This window comes from Sphaerodactylus townsendi, linkage group LG06, assembly GCF_021028975.2.
Source record: "Sphaerodactylus townsendi isolate TG3544 linkage group LG06, MPM_Stown_v2.3, whole genome shotgun sequence".
Lineage (NCBI taxonomy): Eukaryota > Metazoa > Chordata > Lepidosauria > Squamata > Sphaerodactylidae > Sphaerodactylus > Sphaerodactylus townsendi.
The window spans coordinates 78,524,328-78,539,410 of record NC_059430.1 but is presented as its reverse complement, the minus strand read 5'-3'; the positions used below and the strand labels follow the sequence as shown (position 1 = coordinate 78,539,410).

The 15,083-nt window shown below is 40.5% G+C and overlaps 1 protein-coding gene across 1 annotated transcript; it reads left to right on the top strand.

Annotated features, from left to right (window-relative positions):
* Positions 1-481: 481 nt before the first annotated feature.
* On the top strand, positions 482-14,422 carry SELENOO (selenoprotein O). The gene is given in 9 exon segments (XM_048499714.1): positions 482-1,026; positions 3,152-3,355; positions 4,136-4,334; positions 6,612-6,742; positions 7,185-7,471; positions 8,977-9,127; positions 9,359-9,544; positions 9,955-10,111; positions 12,478-14,422. Coding segments are annotated over 9 exon segments (2,019 nt in total). The 5' UTR covers positions 482-499; the 3' UTR covers positions 12,655-14,422.
* Positions 14,423-15,083: the final 661 nt, after the last annotated feature.

The window sequence follows — 15,083 nt, the reverse complement described above, 5'->3', positions numbered from 1 at the left end:
ATTTTTCGAGAATCAAAATTCCCTCCTTCAAATGTCTCAGGAAGTTTTGACTCTTGAAAGCCCTGAAACTCTTGTAGAGCTCTAAGGTGTGGATCCGGTTCTACTGCAGCCCAACACGGCTATCCTCTGAAACTACATTTTGTTTCGTTGAGGCTGCGAAGACACATTCCCGGGGGCCCTGGGCATTCACAGAGATCTCTTTTGCTGTAGAATTACGCAACTATTTGCAATCAAGAAGGATACTACAGTCCACCTGAAAATGAAAGCACTTAAAGCACACCCACCCCGCCGTCCACGAGCTCGAATTCCACCAAGGTGTCGCCAGTGTAGGCGTGGTCTTAAAGAAGAAATGAGGGAGGAAAGAAGTTCCGTCAATTTGATTGGAGGAAAGCGGGCTATGCAAATATACCTTTCTGTGATTGGATGACGTTCCGAGGAATTAGAGGCCGGGTAAATATCCCCTGGCTACCTACTCGCGGGCGCCCCCTTTGGTAGGCGAATGGGGGTGGCGGCGGCGGTGGGGAGCAACGGTCGTTGCCTCTGCAGTTGGCTGCGACGCACCGTCATGCAGGTCGCCTCAGGTTCTCCTGCCAGCGAGGCCCTTCGGTGGCTGGGGACGTTCCGCTTTGACAACCGGGCCCTACGGGCTCTGCCGGTGGACCCTAGCGAGGAGAACGTGCCTCGGGCCGTGCGGGGCGCCTGCTTTTCCCGTGTGCGGCCTAGCCCCGTCCAGAATTCGCGACTGGTCGCAGTGTCGCTGCCGGGGCTGGCGCTGCTGGGCGTGCGGGAGCCGCGCACGCCGCAGGAGGCGGCCGAGCTGGAGGCCGAGGCCGAGCTCTACTTCAGCGGCAACCGGACGCTGCCTGGCTCAGAGCCCGCCGCCCACTGTTACTGCGGCCACCAGTTCGGCTCGTTCGCTGGGCAGCTGGGCGACGGTGCCGCCATGTACCTGGGCGAGGTGCTGAACCCGCGCGGCGAGCGCTGGGAGGTCCAGCTGAAGGGCGCCGGGCTCACCCCTTTCTCCCGGTAAAGGCGCCTCGGCCGGGGCGATCTCTTCCGTCGGGTTTCGTCAAAGCGCGTGCAAAGCAGGAAGGGGAGCCGGAGGTGTAGTGCAGGCACGCAAACTTGCCCGGTTTGTCTCTTTGCACGGGGACTGAATCCAAAGGCTTCGAATCTCCGGTTCTTAGTCCGTTGATGCTGTGTGGTGTCAGTTGGTCATAATAAAATATGTTACATGGCTTTTATTTTGGAGATTTTGCTTTGAATCAGTACTGGTGCCTGCATAGCGTTTTACACTAAGCAGCCCTTAACTCTGGTCTGTTTGGTAGAGTTTTCTCCCAGAAAAGTGTTAGAATAGAATAGAATAGAATCTTTATTGGCCAAGTGTGATTGGACACACAAGGAATTTGTCTCCGGTGCATATGCTCTCAGTGTACATAAAAGAAAAATACATTTGTCAAGAATCATAAGGTACAGCACTTAATGATTGTCATATAGGTCTAGTAAGCAATCAGGAAACAATCAGTAGTAATGAAAACATAAAATGTAAAATCATAAAATAAAATGAAATAAAATGTAAAATAAAATGCCAGCACAGCCTATAGGCTATAGTGTTCTTGGCATTGTCACCTGCCCTTTCCCTGTTGTGTGGCTCTTGTAACCAGTGATTATTACCTGAATTGTGCAAGTTGGCACCTTCTCTGAGCAGGTGCACAAATTATTTCCTCCATCACTCTCTGCAGTGTTTCCCCCCATGACTCTCCTGGCACAAAAAAAAGGCCTTCCCACCTTTTTTTTTCTTTTTTAAGAAAACATGGTACATGTCCTATCTAAGCATGTTTACTGATGTTACCAGTTCATACCCTGATATACCCCGGTGGCATAACTGTTGTTCCAGCACATAATATTATGGCGACTCGTTGAATTGTCTGGAAGAAATGTTCTGAACGAAGCCTGGGCACACTTTTTTTACAAACTTTTATAAAGATTATCTAGGTGGTCAGAATGTTATTGTCTGTTCTGCCACAGGACAAAATAGACTCAAACTGGTGTCTGCGACTGCAGACTAAGGTTCAGAACAGACTGAGCAAGTAAATAGATTGGAATTTACTGTCTGGGAAAGTAGTAACGGCCACAATCGCTTTAAAAAGACGTTGGATGATTGAAGCTGTGGTGCTTGAAGGGAGCCTCCATAATCAGAGACAGCAAACCTGTTCTAATAGCAGGGCTGAGAGGCAGCCACAGGGGAGGACCTCTGACTCCATTCTGTAATTGTTCAGCCTTCTATGGCAGCCAGTTGACTGCTTTGTGAAACAGGTTGCTGGACCAGATGAACCACTGGTGTAATCCAACAGGGTCTTAAATTCTGACTAGTGGTACCAATGGTGTTATAATTCCAAATCATAGCAACATAAACACTGTGCTGGCTTGCATTTGTTCTTGCTATGTGTTCACCTCTCTCTCAGTTTAAAACTCCAACATTGTCTCCCATGTAGTGATGAGGCGTGGACATTTTTCTATTTTTCCAAGGAAAATTTTCCACCCCGCATATGTAAATATAGTCTGTTTCTCCGTAGTTGTCAGGGCTGTTCTGCTAGTTTATCAAGTTAGATAACCTAAATGTGCTTGTACATGATATGTATGCCTTCTTTCTAACATCTAAATTTGAATCCGAAAATTACCTAGAAAATATTACAGTTCAGATTTTTCCAGAAAAAAAGTCACTTCTCCACAATAGAGCCATTTTTGCAAGCATGTATTTTCTAATGTTCGCCATTACTGCTTCTTCCCTCTTCACACACATATTTTTATGTTTTTTTTCCCTTGAGATCTGAAGTCTGAAAAGATTTCAGAATGGTCATGTATAAATTCATATTTTTCTATAGCTTGTTTACCAAGTTCTTGCAATTTTTTTTCATTTTAGTAAATGCACGAAGATAAAAAGAATTAGGAATAATTGCTCTTTGCTTCATTAGCAGTACAAAAGCAAGTTTGAAAGCAGAGGTGCACATGCACCTGAAGTTTCTTTGCGTACATTTTTCCTAGTGACTTTGTTCCCCACATTTCCCATTTGATTTTATTAAAAGTAGCTTGAAGTCTTTGCTAAAATCCTGTTTCTAATTCTCTTAAAACCTTTTTTTTAAAACTGCAGGCAAGCTGATGGTCGTAAAGTTCTGCGATCAAGCATAAGAGAATTCCTTTGCAGTGAAGCAATGTTTCATCTGGGAATACCCACAACCCGGGCAGGAACATGTGTAACATCTGATTCAGAAGTTGTTCGTGATATATTTTATAATGGAAATCCAAAGAAAGAGAAGTGCACAATTGTCCTGAGAATAGCACCAACATTTATCAGGTAAACATACTGGCCTTTGTTTTTGTATTGAAAAGTACATTGGTATTCAAATACTTAAGTACATAAAGTGGTTCGCAGGGAAATCGCTTCTGAAGGGATGCTGGTTTTACCCCAGCAGCATTTGCAACCATTTCCTGGCTCCACAGCTCTAACTTTTCCTAATTACTGTTGAAAAGATGTGACTAAAATATTTATGAAATGCTGGCTTCAAAGCACTTCCATGTGGTGTGCTTCAAAGTTTATATTAGTCCAGTAAAGCTATTCACTAGCGTTATTACAGTAAGTGTTACCAAAATGCATTTTAATTGTTGTTTTGTAAAAAATATACCCAGAAAAACTCATAATTTTATTTTAGAGGAAAATCTGGCTAATGGGATGTCACCCAGCACCTGAGTTCTATTATACTCTGTTCTCTTCTCTTGATTCCAAGCTCATATCTGAATTCGTCACCACCATTTTAACCAATTTCATATACATTGCTGAGAAAATTATATTTCTCCTAGCTTACATAGATCATTACATTACTTATGAGGCATCATTGTGGTACCCAACTACCATGAAAATTCTGGCTGGAGCCATGCGTTGTAGTAAAACTTATGGTTTTATGTTGACTAGAGTTTTATATGGTATCTTAATCTCATTTAATTTTTTTATTGTAATCTGTATTTTATGTTCTTCTGATGCATTAGTTCTTTGACCATGTATACTAACCCCCCCCCCGTGATTGAAATATTTTATTGTATGTATTATTTCTAGTAATAAACAATTTATTTTAAATAGGTTTGGATCATTTGAAATTTTTAAGTCGCCTGATGAATATACTGGACGAAAAGGTCCCAGTGTTGACAGAAATGACATTCGAATACAAATGCTTGATTATGTGATCAGCACTTTTTATCCAGAGATTCTGCAAGCACACCCTGACGATAATATTCAAAGGAATGCAGCTTTTTTTCAGAGAGGTAGGTCAAGTGCTATTGTATGTGTATGTAAAATTTATGGCCCGCAGTTTGGTTGGTACAGATAACATTTTATAGTGTGTTTACTTGTATGCTGGCATGAGGCAGCATGAAACTCTGCCTTGGGCACACCTGCCCCTGTGCCCCACAGTAGTGCCGAACACTCCTTCAGAACGCCTCCTCGCGGCCACCAAGCTCTCCGCGCCACGCTCCACTGAGACTCTCCTCACCAGGCGTCGCCTGACCCCGCCTGCGGTGCTATGCCTCTGACTGGGAGGGAGGGGTAAAAGGGCTGTGGAGCTGGTGTGACCCTGGCACTATTGCCACTTTACGCTGTATAAGTGGCATCCTTGATTGGATGGGGTGGGGTGGGTGGTCGACATTGCTACTGTGCCAGAACATCTCTGGTTCAGAAGCCTGTGCCTGCACCAGTGGGGGAGATCCCAGGGATGGAACTGACCTTAGTCGACTTCCTCATGCCTTTCAGTCCAGGAATGCCCCCTTTTGCAGGGGTTGACTTATGGCTGGATAGAGGAATTTCAGGATGGCTGATCATTTTTCTTTCCTTTTTTACTTTGCTGTGTCTCTGCATTCCTCTTAGGAAATGGCACATCTGCGCCATTCCTGTCCACCTCCCATCTACCCCATGGATTGGGCTTTTAATCTTGTATCAAATCTGTAGGTATAAGAACGATTTGAGAGTAGTACCACTAACCCCAAGGTGGCTCAGTGGACTTTATAACTAAGCAAGAATCGAAACCTTTTTTTTTCAATTGAGAGAATCTCTCTGGGATTTTGTCACATCACATTTTAAGATTCATCATCAAGATTCTTGCAGATCCTTTTTATGTCTATTCTCTCATTATCCTATATAGCCACTAGCTGTATAGAAGAAGTCAGATTTTAGCTGTACAGTTGTTCCACATTGTAAGTTAGAAGCTACAGTTCTTTAAATCATTGGAAAACCGCATAAAAATTTTACAAGCTGCCCATTTCCAGCAGCTAAGCGCTCCTACAGTGGCCGGGACAGCGGGATCAAAAGCATCAGGTTGGCAAGGGACATACGCCTTCCTTTTTTCAACAAGGTTATGGGTTGAGGTGAGACCATTAACCTGAACTATCACCCCAAATCACAGTATCAAAAGTCACAATATGGAAGGGACAACTAATCCCTGGCTTGCCACCTGCTCAAAAATGAGTCTAAGCATACAGCTTGCTGTGGGATTTTACTCTCTGACAATAACTTACAATTTCTTAGTATAAAATGAGTTGTCTGTCAATGAGTCCAACATTGCTGGAAAGTGTGTTGGGTAGAAATTAAATTGAAACAAAGTGTTTAAGAACAAAATGGGTTTTTAATCTTTCTCTTCTACCGTAATCCGTTTACACTGATTACACTTCTCATGCCGCTTTATTTTGTCACAGTATAGTTGATACCACTGCCAGTGGTCATCTTGCCCAGATGGATGTGTCATTGATCTTCTGTAACTATATTCATTAAAATGTCTTGGAGTGACACTAGCATTTCCACAGGATCAAGTATCTGCTCGTGCAGAACATGATGTTCCTCCTTCAGTAGCCCAGTGTTTCTCCCAAGTTCTGTTCTTGGGGATCCTTTCCCCAAGAAAAGGCTTTCTAGAGGATTTTAGGACTGCTGCAGTGCAGCGGGATAGCAGGTTCCTGCTTTGCAGGTGCAAGGGTTTGCTCCTATGGAAACACGATTGTGGAACCAAGCAAATGTGAGCATCTACAGTTTGTGATGTGTTTAAAAGCAAAGGCTTTTGGGTTTAGCTGGCCAAAATGTAACCCAACAAATGAACTCCCATGAATGTGTTGCCCAGAACCAATGGATCGTCTCTGTATTTGTTGCTAATGCAAAAAAATTAAAAGAGCCAGTGCACATTGGCATTGTGGTATATCATCAAGAAAGACCATCCAAAATGAAGATCCGTCAAATACCTTGTTAAAAACAGTTTTGGACTTGCCATGTGAAAAATGACAGTGAAGACAGTGAAGATATCTGATGTACATCCTTGTGAACAGCATTCCACAAATAAGATGCTAAAAGAATGCCCTGTACTGAGAAGACCTCATCTTGTCTTTGAAGTAGGAGATGACAGAGAAGGTGTTTCAGAAACAACTTTGACAAATAGGCCAGATATATAGGGGAGAAGAAATTCTGTCAATTAGGTATTGGTGTCCAGCTGCTAGACATAATTCAGTAATTTGATGCTTATGCAGATATTATGTTCAGAGGCTGGAAGAGCTTGAAAACTAAACAAATTGTGTGTGTTCAGGTGACCCTGCGGACAGCAAGGATGGTTGCAGGATGGCAGTGTGTTGGGTTTTGTCATGGTGTGCTCAATACTGATAATATGAGCATTGTTGGTCTTACAATTGACTATGGACCTTTTGGATTTATGGACAGGTGAGTATGAATCATTTGCTTGAAATTTCTACATTGACTGTACAAAATAAAGGTCAGTTGTACTAATTTTTTTCAATCATTTTCAAAAGATTTTTGAAAGAACTTGGAGCTTGTATATATATATATATATTATGGACTATCATCTCTTAAAATTCTTAAATTAGAATAAGCTTGTTGATATGATTGCTCAAGAATCTGTTGCGGCCTTAATATTTTCAAGTTCTGTTAATTTTATAGCTGTCCCATGTTTTAGCTACCTGTGTTAGGTAGCTCCCCCCTCCCCCCCAGATTTAAATGAACTAGTACAGAATTATGCTTCAGCATGAGAGACACATGATCTTTTACACATCCTTTAACATTGTTTAGTTCTTCTTTGCTGCAGCACGGTTTTTTAAGTTAGTGATGAACTATTGTGCCAAACAGTTTTCTTTTGCTTCTATAGATATGATCCTGAATATATTTGCAATGGGTCTGATAACACTGGGCGTTATGCTTATAATAAGCAAAACTGCAGATCCTAAAAAAAATGGAATCTCGGGAAACTGGCTGAAGCTTTAGTTCCAGAATTACCCTTGGATATCAGTATGTCCATTCTGGAAAAAGAATACAGTTCAGAATTTGAGGCATATTATATTAAGACAATGAGAAAGAAGCTAGGATTCATTCAGCTCCAGTTGGAAGGTGATAATAAACTGATATCTGACTTCCTAGAAACTATGCATGTTACAGGTGAGTGGGGATTATATTTTCATCTTTGAAAGAAATACAAGTTGATAGTCATTTGAAATCCATAAACTAGCAATATGGATTTAAGTGCTTTCAAAACAACTTGAGAAATACTTAAAGCCTTTTAAATGAGCAGTCCACATTTTGTTGAGTCTGTAAATGCTTTTAGAATTTGGATAATATCAAGGGGAATCATTGTGACAGAATGGTTATTGTGGAAAGTTTAACTAATCACAAAGTTGCTGGAGGCAACTGATTTTTTAAAAGGTAGGTATGTTTAAAGTATGTATGTCTACTGAAAAAAACTCAATGCTGATGCTCAGTTGCCTGTTGACATAAGAATGCTCTTAAAGAGTAATTACACTTGTGACAACAGTTATGAGAATTTTTGTCCTGAAAAGTAGAACTCTTTGCAGGGGCATTTTTTGAACCTGTTACTAAAATGGAGGCAATTGATGGACAGCTGGCATTTTTTTTGTATGAAATGAAAGAGAGAAAATGAGGAAGATCTTTCTTTGCTGGGCTGGCTTGAGTAGCATCAGATCTGAAGTTCCTGAGTCTGCCCATTTGCTGAAAGCTGGCCTGTGCCTTGAAGTGTGAGCCAATGGGCTGTCCTTCAGGATTTTCCAGTTTGTTACTGTAAGCTGCTTTGGGTCCCCACTGGAAATAAAAGAGGAAGAGTTTTAGATTTATACCTGGCCATTCCTGTATGGAGTCTAAAAGCAACAAACTCCTTTCTCTTCCTCTCCCTTGTGAGGTAGGTGGGGCCAATAGTTCAGAGAGAACTGTGACTAGCCCAGGGGTAGGGAACCTGCGGCTCTCCAGATGTTCAGGAACTACAATTCCCATCAGCCCCTACCAGCATGGCCAATTGGCCGCAGGTTCCCTACCCCTGGACTAGCCCAAGGCAACTCACCAGGATTCATGTGTAACAGCAGAGACACAAGTGTCAGCAGAGACACAGAGATAATATCAAGGGGAATCATTGTGACAGAATGGTTATTGTGGAAAGTTTAACTAATCACAAAGTTGCTGGAGGCAATCACCAAATGTGGGGAGGTTTCGAACCAAGCATCTTCCTGCATCATAAGTAATTATTTTCAAATGAATGTTCTCTGAAAACAGTGGGGTTCTTCTAAAGCACCTCGTGATCCAGTCAGGTGGAGGAAAGCTGCTGACTTCAAGAAAGAAGCAGAGAGGCACCAGGAAATCCATTGGTGGGCACTATGGAGGTCTTTGGTTTAAATAATCGTGTGTGTGCATGTGTAAAGTGTCACTATGTTGCAGCCAACTTATGGCAACCCCACAGGGTTTTCAAGGAAAATGAGTCAGCAGAGATGGTTTGCCATTGCCTTTGTTTGCAAAGTCTACCTTGGTCTGCCATCCAAGTACTGACCCTGCTTAGCTTAGATCAGCTATACTTCCATATCCCAAATAGTATGGTAGGAACAGTTAAATTAAAGCAGCTGTTTTGCACAGCTGAATCTACTTTCCATTCATTCTTCCAGGGGCAGATTTTACAAACACTTTCCGCTTGCTTAGTTCTTTCTCAGTAGACTCTGATCCTTCAGCACTGGAAGACTTCTTAGATAAGATTTCAAAGCAGTGTGCCTCTATAGAAGAACTGAAAGTTGCTTACAAGCCTCAAATGGATCCCAGGTATTTTTTTCAAAGCAGTGATCATACACTACATTTAATATTTAGACCTAGCATATGGGAGGGGAGGATCGGAGTATTTATTCGGTAGTTGAACCAAACACCTGTACTTGTTTTATTTTGTATGCCTAATTGAGTTCACCAGCGCCACTATTACAGATTATTTGCAGAATGCCTGTTATTTCTAACATAATCCATTATTCAATTTGTGTTTTCCTTCTGCACTCTTTCTAGACAACTTTCAATGATGCTGATGTTAGCACAGTCTAACCCACAGCTCTTTGCCTTGATTGGAACAAAATCCAACATAAACAAAGAATTGGAACGCATAGAGCAGTTCTCTAAACTACAGCAATTAACAGCAGCTGAATTGCTCAGCAGAAATAAAGAACATTGGAAAGATTGGCTGCTGAAATACAGGTGAGACAATTAAATTCCATTTATTTGAGATTTGTTAATTGAGATTTTTAAAAATTGCTTACATTCAGTAATTCCTTGAAACTCAAATGCCATTTTGTATATATGCAATGTGCACAGAAATGTCATTTCTCCTTTTTCAAGTAGCCACACTATTGAGAGAAGTGTTATAAATTAGTCATTAAAGCTATTGTTTTGTATATTTGTTTTCGTGTTATACTACAAATAAGTCATCAAAAATTAGCATTTACTCGTTAAAAAGTGAGACTTTTAAAATATGAAATCTCCATACTGGGCAGTTATAAACTATAGTCACAGCGTGTTTTGGGAAGGTAACGCGAAGTGCGTAAAAAACAATAAACAACTTTTCCATTAGCCTGAATTTCCTTGTTCTTGTTTTTTTGTTCTTTCAGAGTTCGACTAGAAAAAGAATTAGAACACATTAGTGATGCTGGTGCTTGGAATGCTGAACGTGTGAAGGTTATGAGTTTGAACAATCCAAAATACATCTTGAGAAATTACATTGCTCAAAATGCTATAGAGGCAGCAGAAAATGGTGATTTTTCAGAGGTAAGTCATGCTACTGTGCTTTGCAAAATAAAAACTCATGTAGTATTCAAACCAATATAAAATTGGCTGTCAATATTCCTTTTAAAAATACAGAGATTACTAAAACCACTGCATTTTCAGTAAGTTTAGTATTAAAAGAGAACACCTGCAAGATGGCAGCTCAGTGGCATCTACAGCTGCTTAAAATTGCAAAGATACACAATCTGAACAGTAGTAATTGTTCGTATTCTAGTGCAGTGGTTCTCAACTAGTGGGATGCAGAAGTAGTCTCTGGAATGCATGCTTTTTATAACAATTTACAGAGAATTTGCTCTTTTTCAGTTCCCATGTATCCACCTGCAAGTGTAATGTGCCATTTCTGCTGATCCTACCTGCTGTGGATTATGCATCTATAATCTTTGGGCATGCTATACTCTTTTCCACTGGAAGATTAAAGTTCAGTTTTATATTCATCCGCCATGTGCTGGAATTTCTTCGTCATAGAATGTTCCACTTGCATCCTAGTGTCTACCTAGTTATCCCCCCCCACCCCTTCTGTTCGTCTTTTGCTGTCCCTTCTTCCCCTTTAAGAGGCTGGGTGTGGGACATTGTCCAGCTCTGCCGCTTCATGGGGCTGGCTGGGGGTGAATTCGGTCATCTGTGCTGCTTATGCATTCCCTTTTGTCTACTGTTCCCCGCCGCCCCCCCCACCTGCCAAGCCTTGCTGCCCACCACCGCTTCCCACCTTGTTGTTCTCCCTGCCCACTGAGCCTTGCTGATGCTGCCTCATCGGCGAGGTGGCCTGAAGATTCTTTCAGCTGGTGGGTTCCTGCTTCCCATGCCTGCTGAGCCTTGCTGCCACTTCCTCGTCAGCATGGCAGCCTAACTTTTGAGAGGCAATGCACCCTTTGTAGGCTTTGAACAGTAGTAATTGTTCCCCCTGGGGGTTCCTGCTCCCCCATTCCTCCAAACCATGTTTAAATATGTACGAAATAACTGTTTTAACAAAGGCAGCACTTAAAAATGAATGATAATTCTCATATTCATTCGGGTTTATTTTCTAATGCGGAAGAATACCTTTCCCTCTTCTGCTGCACCTCAGCTGACTGCACTTTAATCTTTCAGTGGAAAAGAGTATAGTAGTAACTTTGGACAATAAGTGTTTCTCCTAATTCAGCTTTCCCCAGGCCTCAAAAAAATCTACACAGTAGTAGCAAGAAAAAAAATTCTAGTATAGTGGAACCTTGGTTTTCATCGGTTTCGGTTTTCATCGATTTTGTCAGTGAAAATTTGTCTTGGTTTTCATCGATGTGCAGTAAGGTGCAGGGGTTTGTGGAGAAAAATCACCCGGACAAAGTGTTGCAGGCTGTGTCTGCAACTTGTTTAATGACAATGTCTTGCCCCATTTCAGACAAATCTTAAAGAGGCATCAGAAACAGACCTCTTTGGACAGCTTTCTGGTGCAACATTGGTCCACTAGCTCTGAAGCTGGTCCTAGTGTTATTGTTTGTTACTGTTTTCAGAATTAAGCACTATGTTTATTCACCAAAAATGTGTTTTTGGAATATTTTTTGGAGTGCCTAGAACGAATTAATTTGATTTACATTGATTCCTGTGGAAAAGTTTGCCTCAGTTTTCATCGGTTTCGGTTTTCATCGATTCTTTTCGGACGGATTACCAACAAAAACCAAGGTTCCACTGTACTTAGAACATTAAGGTGCCATGGTCTCCCAGTCTTTTTTCTCTTTTATTACTTGTTAGAGTTTCTGAAACAGCATCAGGTGATAATGTTAAATGTAACCACAACAATTTGAGTAGTCTTTGCCAGAAAGCAAGTGGTTAGAGAAGGATAGACAATTTGGTGTTGCAGTTAGGCTTACAGTCATGCAAGAGATTCCAAATATAACGCAGCCAGGTGTACACTGGAAACAGTGATTGGATTAAGAAGTTTCAGATGGTAGTCTTGCTGGATTCCTGTAGAACAGTTGGATAAGAGTCCAGAAGCACTTCAGAGACCAACAGGATTTTCAGGGTATGAACTTCCAAGTCAAAGTCTACAAAGGGTGCATCATTGCCTCTCAGAAGTTCATACCCTGGACATTTTGTTTGTCTCTAAGGTACTATTGGACTCTTATATAGCTGTTCAACTAAGGAGTGTTTCCTCAGTTAATAAGCTAATTAGTTTTTATTATACCAGTTATGTATAATTGGAATTATTTACTGAAAAATGTGTGAATGGGTTTGTAGTGTGATTTTATTGTGTGATCTTTGTTTTTTATTGTTGGCATACTATTGACTTATTTTTATATAATATTTTGACTACAGTTGTATATTTAAAAAAAACTTCGCACACAGACATTCAGAATTTTGCTGTAATACCCTCTCAGGTACAAAAAGTCTTGAAGCTTTTGGAAAGACCATACGAAGACGCAGAATGTTGTGAGGAACCTGCAGAGGAAGAAGCTGTTGCTGCTACCTGCAGTTCTGTCACTAGCAGCAGACTTCCATACAGTAGTAAACCGCCCCTTTGGGCTTCTGAGCTCTGTGTCACATGATCTTCGTAAATGCCTCGTAGTGTTTTCCACAGAGAGGTCTTGATCTTCCTATGAGTGGAGAATGCTACAAGGCACAATAAAAGTGCTGTTAAGTCACAGACAGATTGTTTGGATGTCTTCGCAGTCTCACCTTAACCATATTCATGTTATGAAATGTGACAAATCGCTTGTTCCATACACACTATTAAGGCTTTGGGGGCAGACTATGGTTCTGTCTCCTCTCCATAGTATCACAGTGCTATTGTATTTCATCTGTTTTTTATTTCATTAGATTTAATATACCACCTCTCTTTGAACATCCAAGTGACATCTGTGTTAGTGAAGACAAAAATAGAAATCCAAATATTGGATATATTTTTGTCTGAAGGTGAACTAATGGTACTTACTAACCAAGTTGATAATGCTTTTATTATGCAGGGATATTGGATTCTCTCTTGATGGAGAGGGTTTCAGCTTGTTGCTTATTTTGGACTGTGTTTCATTTAACTGAATAGTTCATTTATTGTGAACACTTTTGAATTTGTATCATGTTTTTAGAAACACTGTCACGGGGCTCTGAGGAAAACACAGCAATAATGTGCATTGTGAAAGCGGATGCAGGTGACCTAAGAAAATTAGATTTTCTCTGTCTCTCTCTTATGCATAGAGCCTTGATCCTGCTAAAATGTCATCCATATGGAAGCAAGGGGTATGCATCTCTGTTTGGATAAAGAGATAGATGTACAAACTGGTACTGTGCTTGTGGTTCAGGATTGCATCTAAGCTTCTGGAGCTGCAAGTGCAGTTTATTTAAGCAAATGAGAGAGTAGTGAAGACAGTCCCCTGGAAGATGCTCACTACTAATAGTGCCAGTTATTTCTTGAGAACTATCAAGCCTCTTTTTTCTTGTTCCAGTAGGTGATCCATACAGACACCAGACTGTATTGTTATGGATGTAACTTTAAGCAAGACTGTTCCAGCAGGATAATTTTAACAGAAATGCATATTATTTGTTCTTCATGCTCACATACTACGTGCTTTCTTACTTGCATCTTCATATACTTTATTCCTGTGTATCAACTTTTCTACCTCTAAAAAGTCTTCCATGCGCCAAACTGTTCGCTAATGCTGGCAGTTGCTGGATCCTATTTTAATAACATTTGAATTTTAAAAACATAGATGGAATGAATTGTATCTCAAAGAGAAATTTAAGTGTCAGTGCCCAGGCTGAGTGGTTGATGACTTTGGCTATTATCCTAAGTAGTTTCCTATTAAAATCAATGGGACTTGGACGACGTAACCAAATAATTTCATTAATTTGGACATCTTGATACGGTGGTAAACCTCCAATGTTGTAAGTTGTGTGTTAATGAAAGTGAACATTCAAGAACTGAGGAACTCAGCATATTGAATGAGCATGAGGATGGTGACATAGTATACAAGAGAAATATTTGCAAAGAACCCAACTTTGGATTTATTCATTTCTCACTTTAATTAGCAAGTCTCTGTCATGGCTTTCAATGATCTTGTGTACATAGGTTTCTAAAAACATGCCCAGGGCAAGTAATGGGAATGGAGTTTCTGCTCCTCGCAATATAACTTGAACTAACCTTTGTCTGGATTTGCAATAAAAAAAACGTTATGTGCAATTTTTAAGTATGGCACTTTAGTATTGATGATATTGCTTTTCTCATTCTGCATTCAAGAGCAATGTCTGGCAATTGTTTTGTTGAAAACAAATGAATGTAACCACTTTCATATTAATAGCTGTGCTTTTTGAGTAAAAGAATCAATATTACCTTTGAAGTGTGTGTTTGTATTAATTTTGCTGAGCAATCTCACCTTAAAATATGTGAAGTTATTTTTATTGCTTTTATTCTAAATATTACATTGAGAGTGTAAGAAACAGATATAGTGACAGCATGGACAAAGCTTGGAACATAAAATGGCTCTCTGTAAGCCACAAAGTCTGTGTGTCATCTATATATGAGTGAGGAGTGATTCTAAAAGCTTGTTCAAAGGCATTAGTAAATGAATGAGACTAGAAAGAGTGCTCTGTCAGTTTAGCTTTACAGTAATCTGTTGCTCAGCTGAACGGCTAGGCTGTTACAGCCTCCTGGCAGAGAAGCTCAACTTTATGTAGCCTGTTTCTCCCTGCAGAGATGAGAAGCGTTCTGCCTGCTTGGCTTCCTCTTATCCTCAAAAACAAACGAACAAAAAAGGGAGAACAAACTTAATCTTACAAAACTAGAATTAAGTATCTGAAAGGTCAAGAAATGGTTAAAGAGGCCTCTAAATATAAAACTGCTAAGTGTCAAAACCACATATGCATTTATTACAAATAAAGTCATCTACACTTGTGAAAGGCCCATAATAGCTTGCCTTATTATGCTCACAATTACAATACACAATAGGGTCCTGTGGGACACTTTTTTGACCCTTACAAATAGCATGTTGAG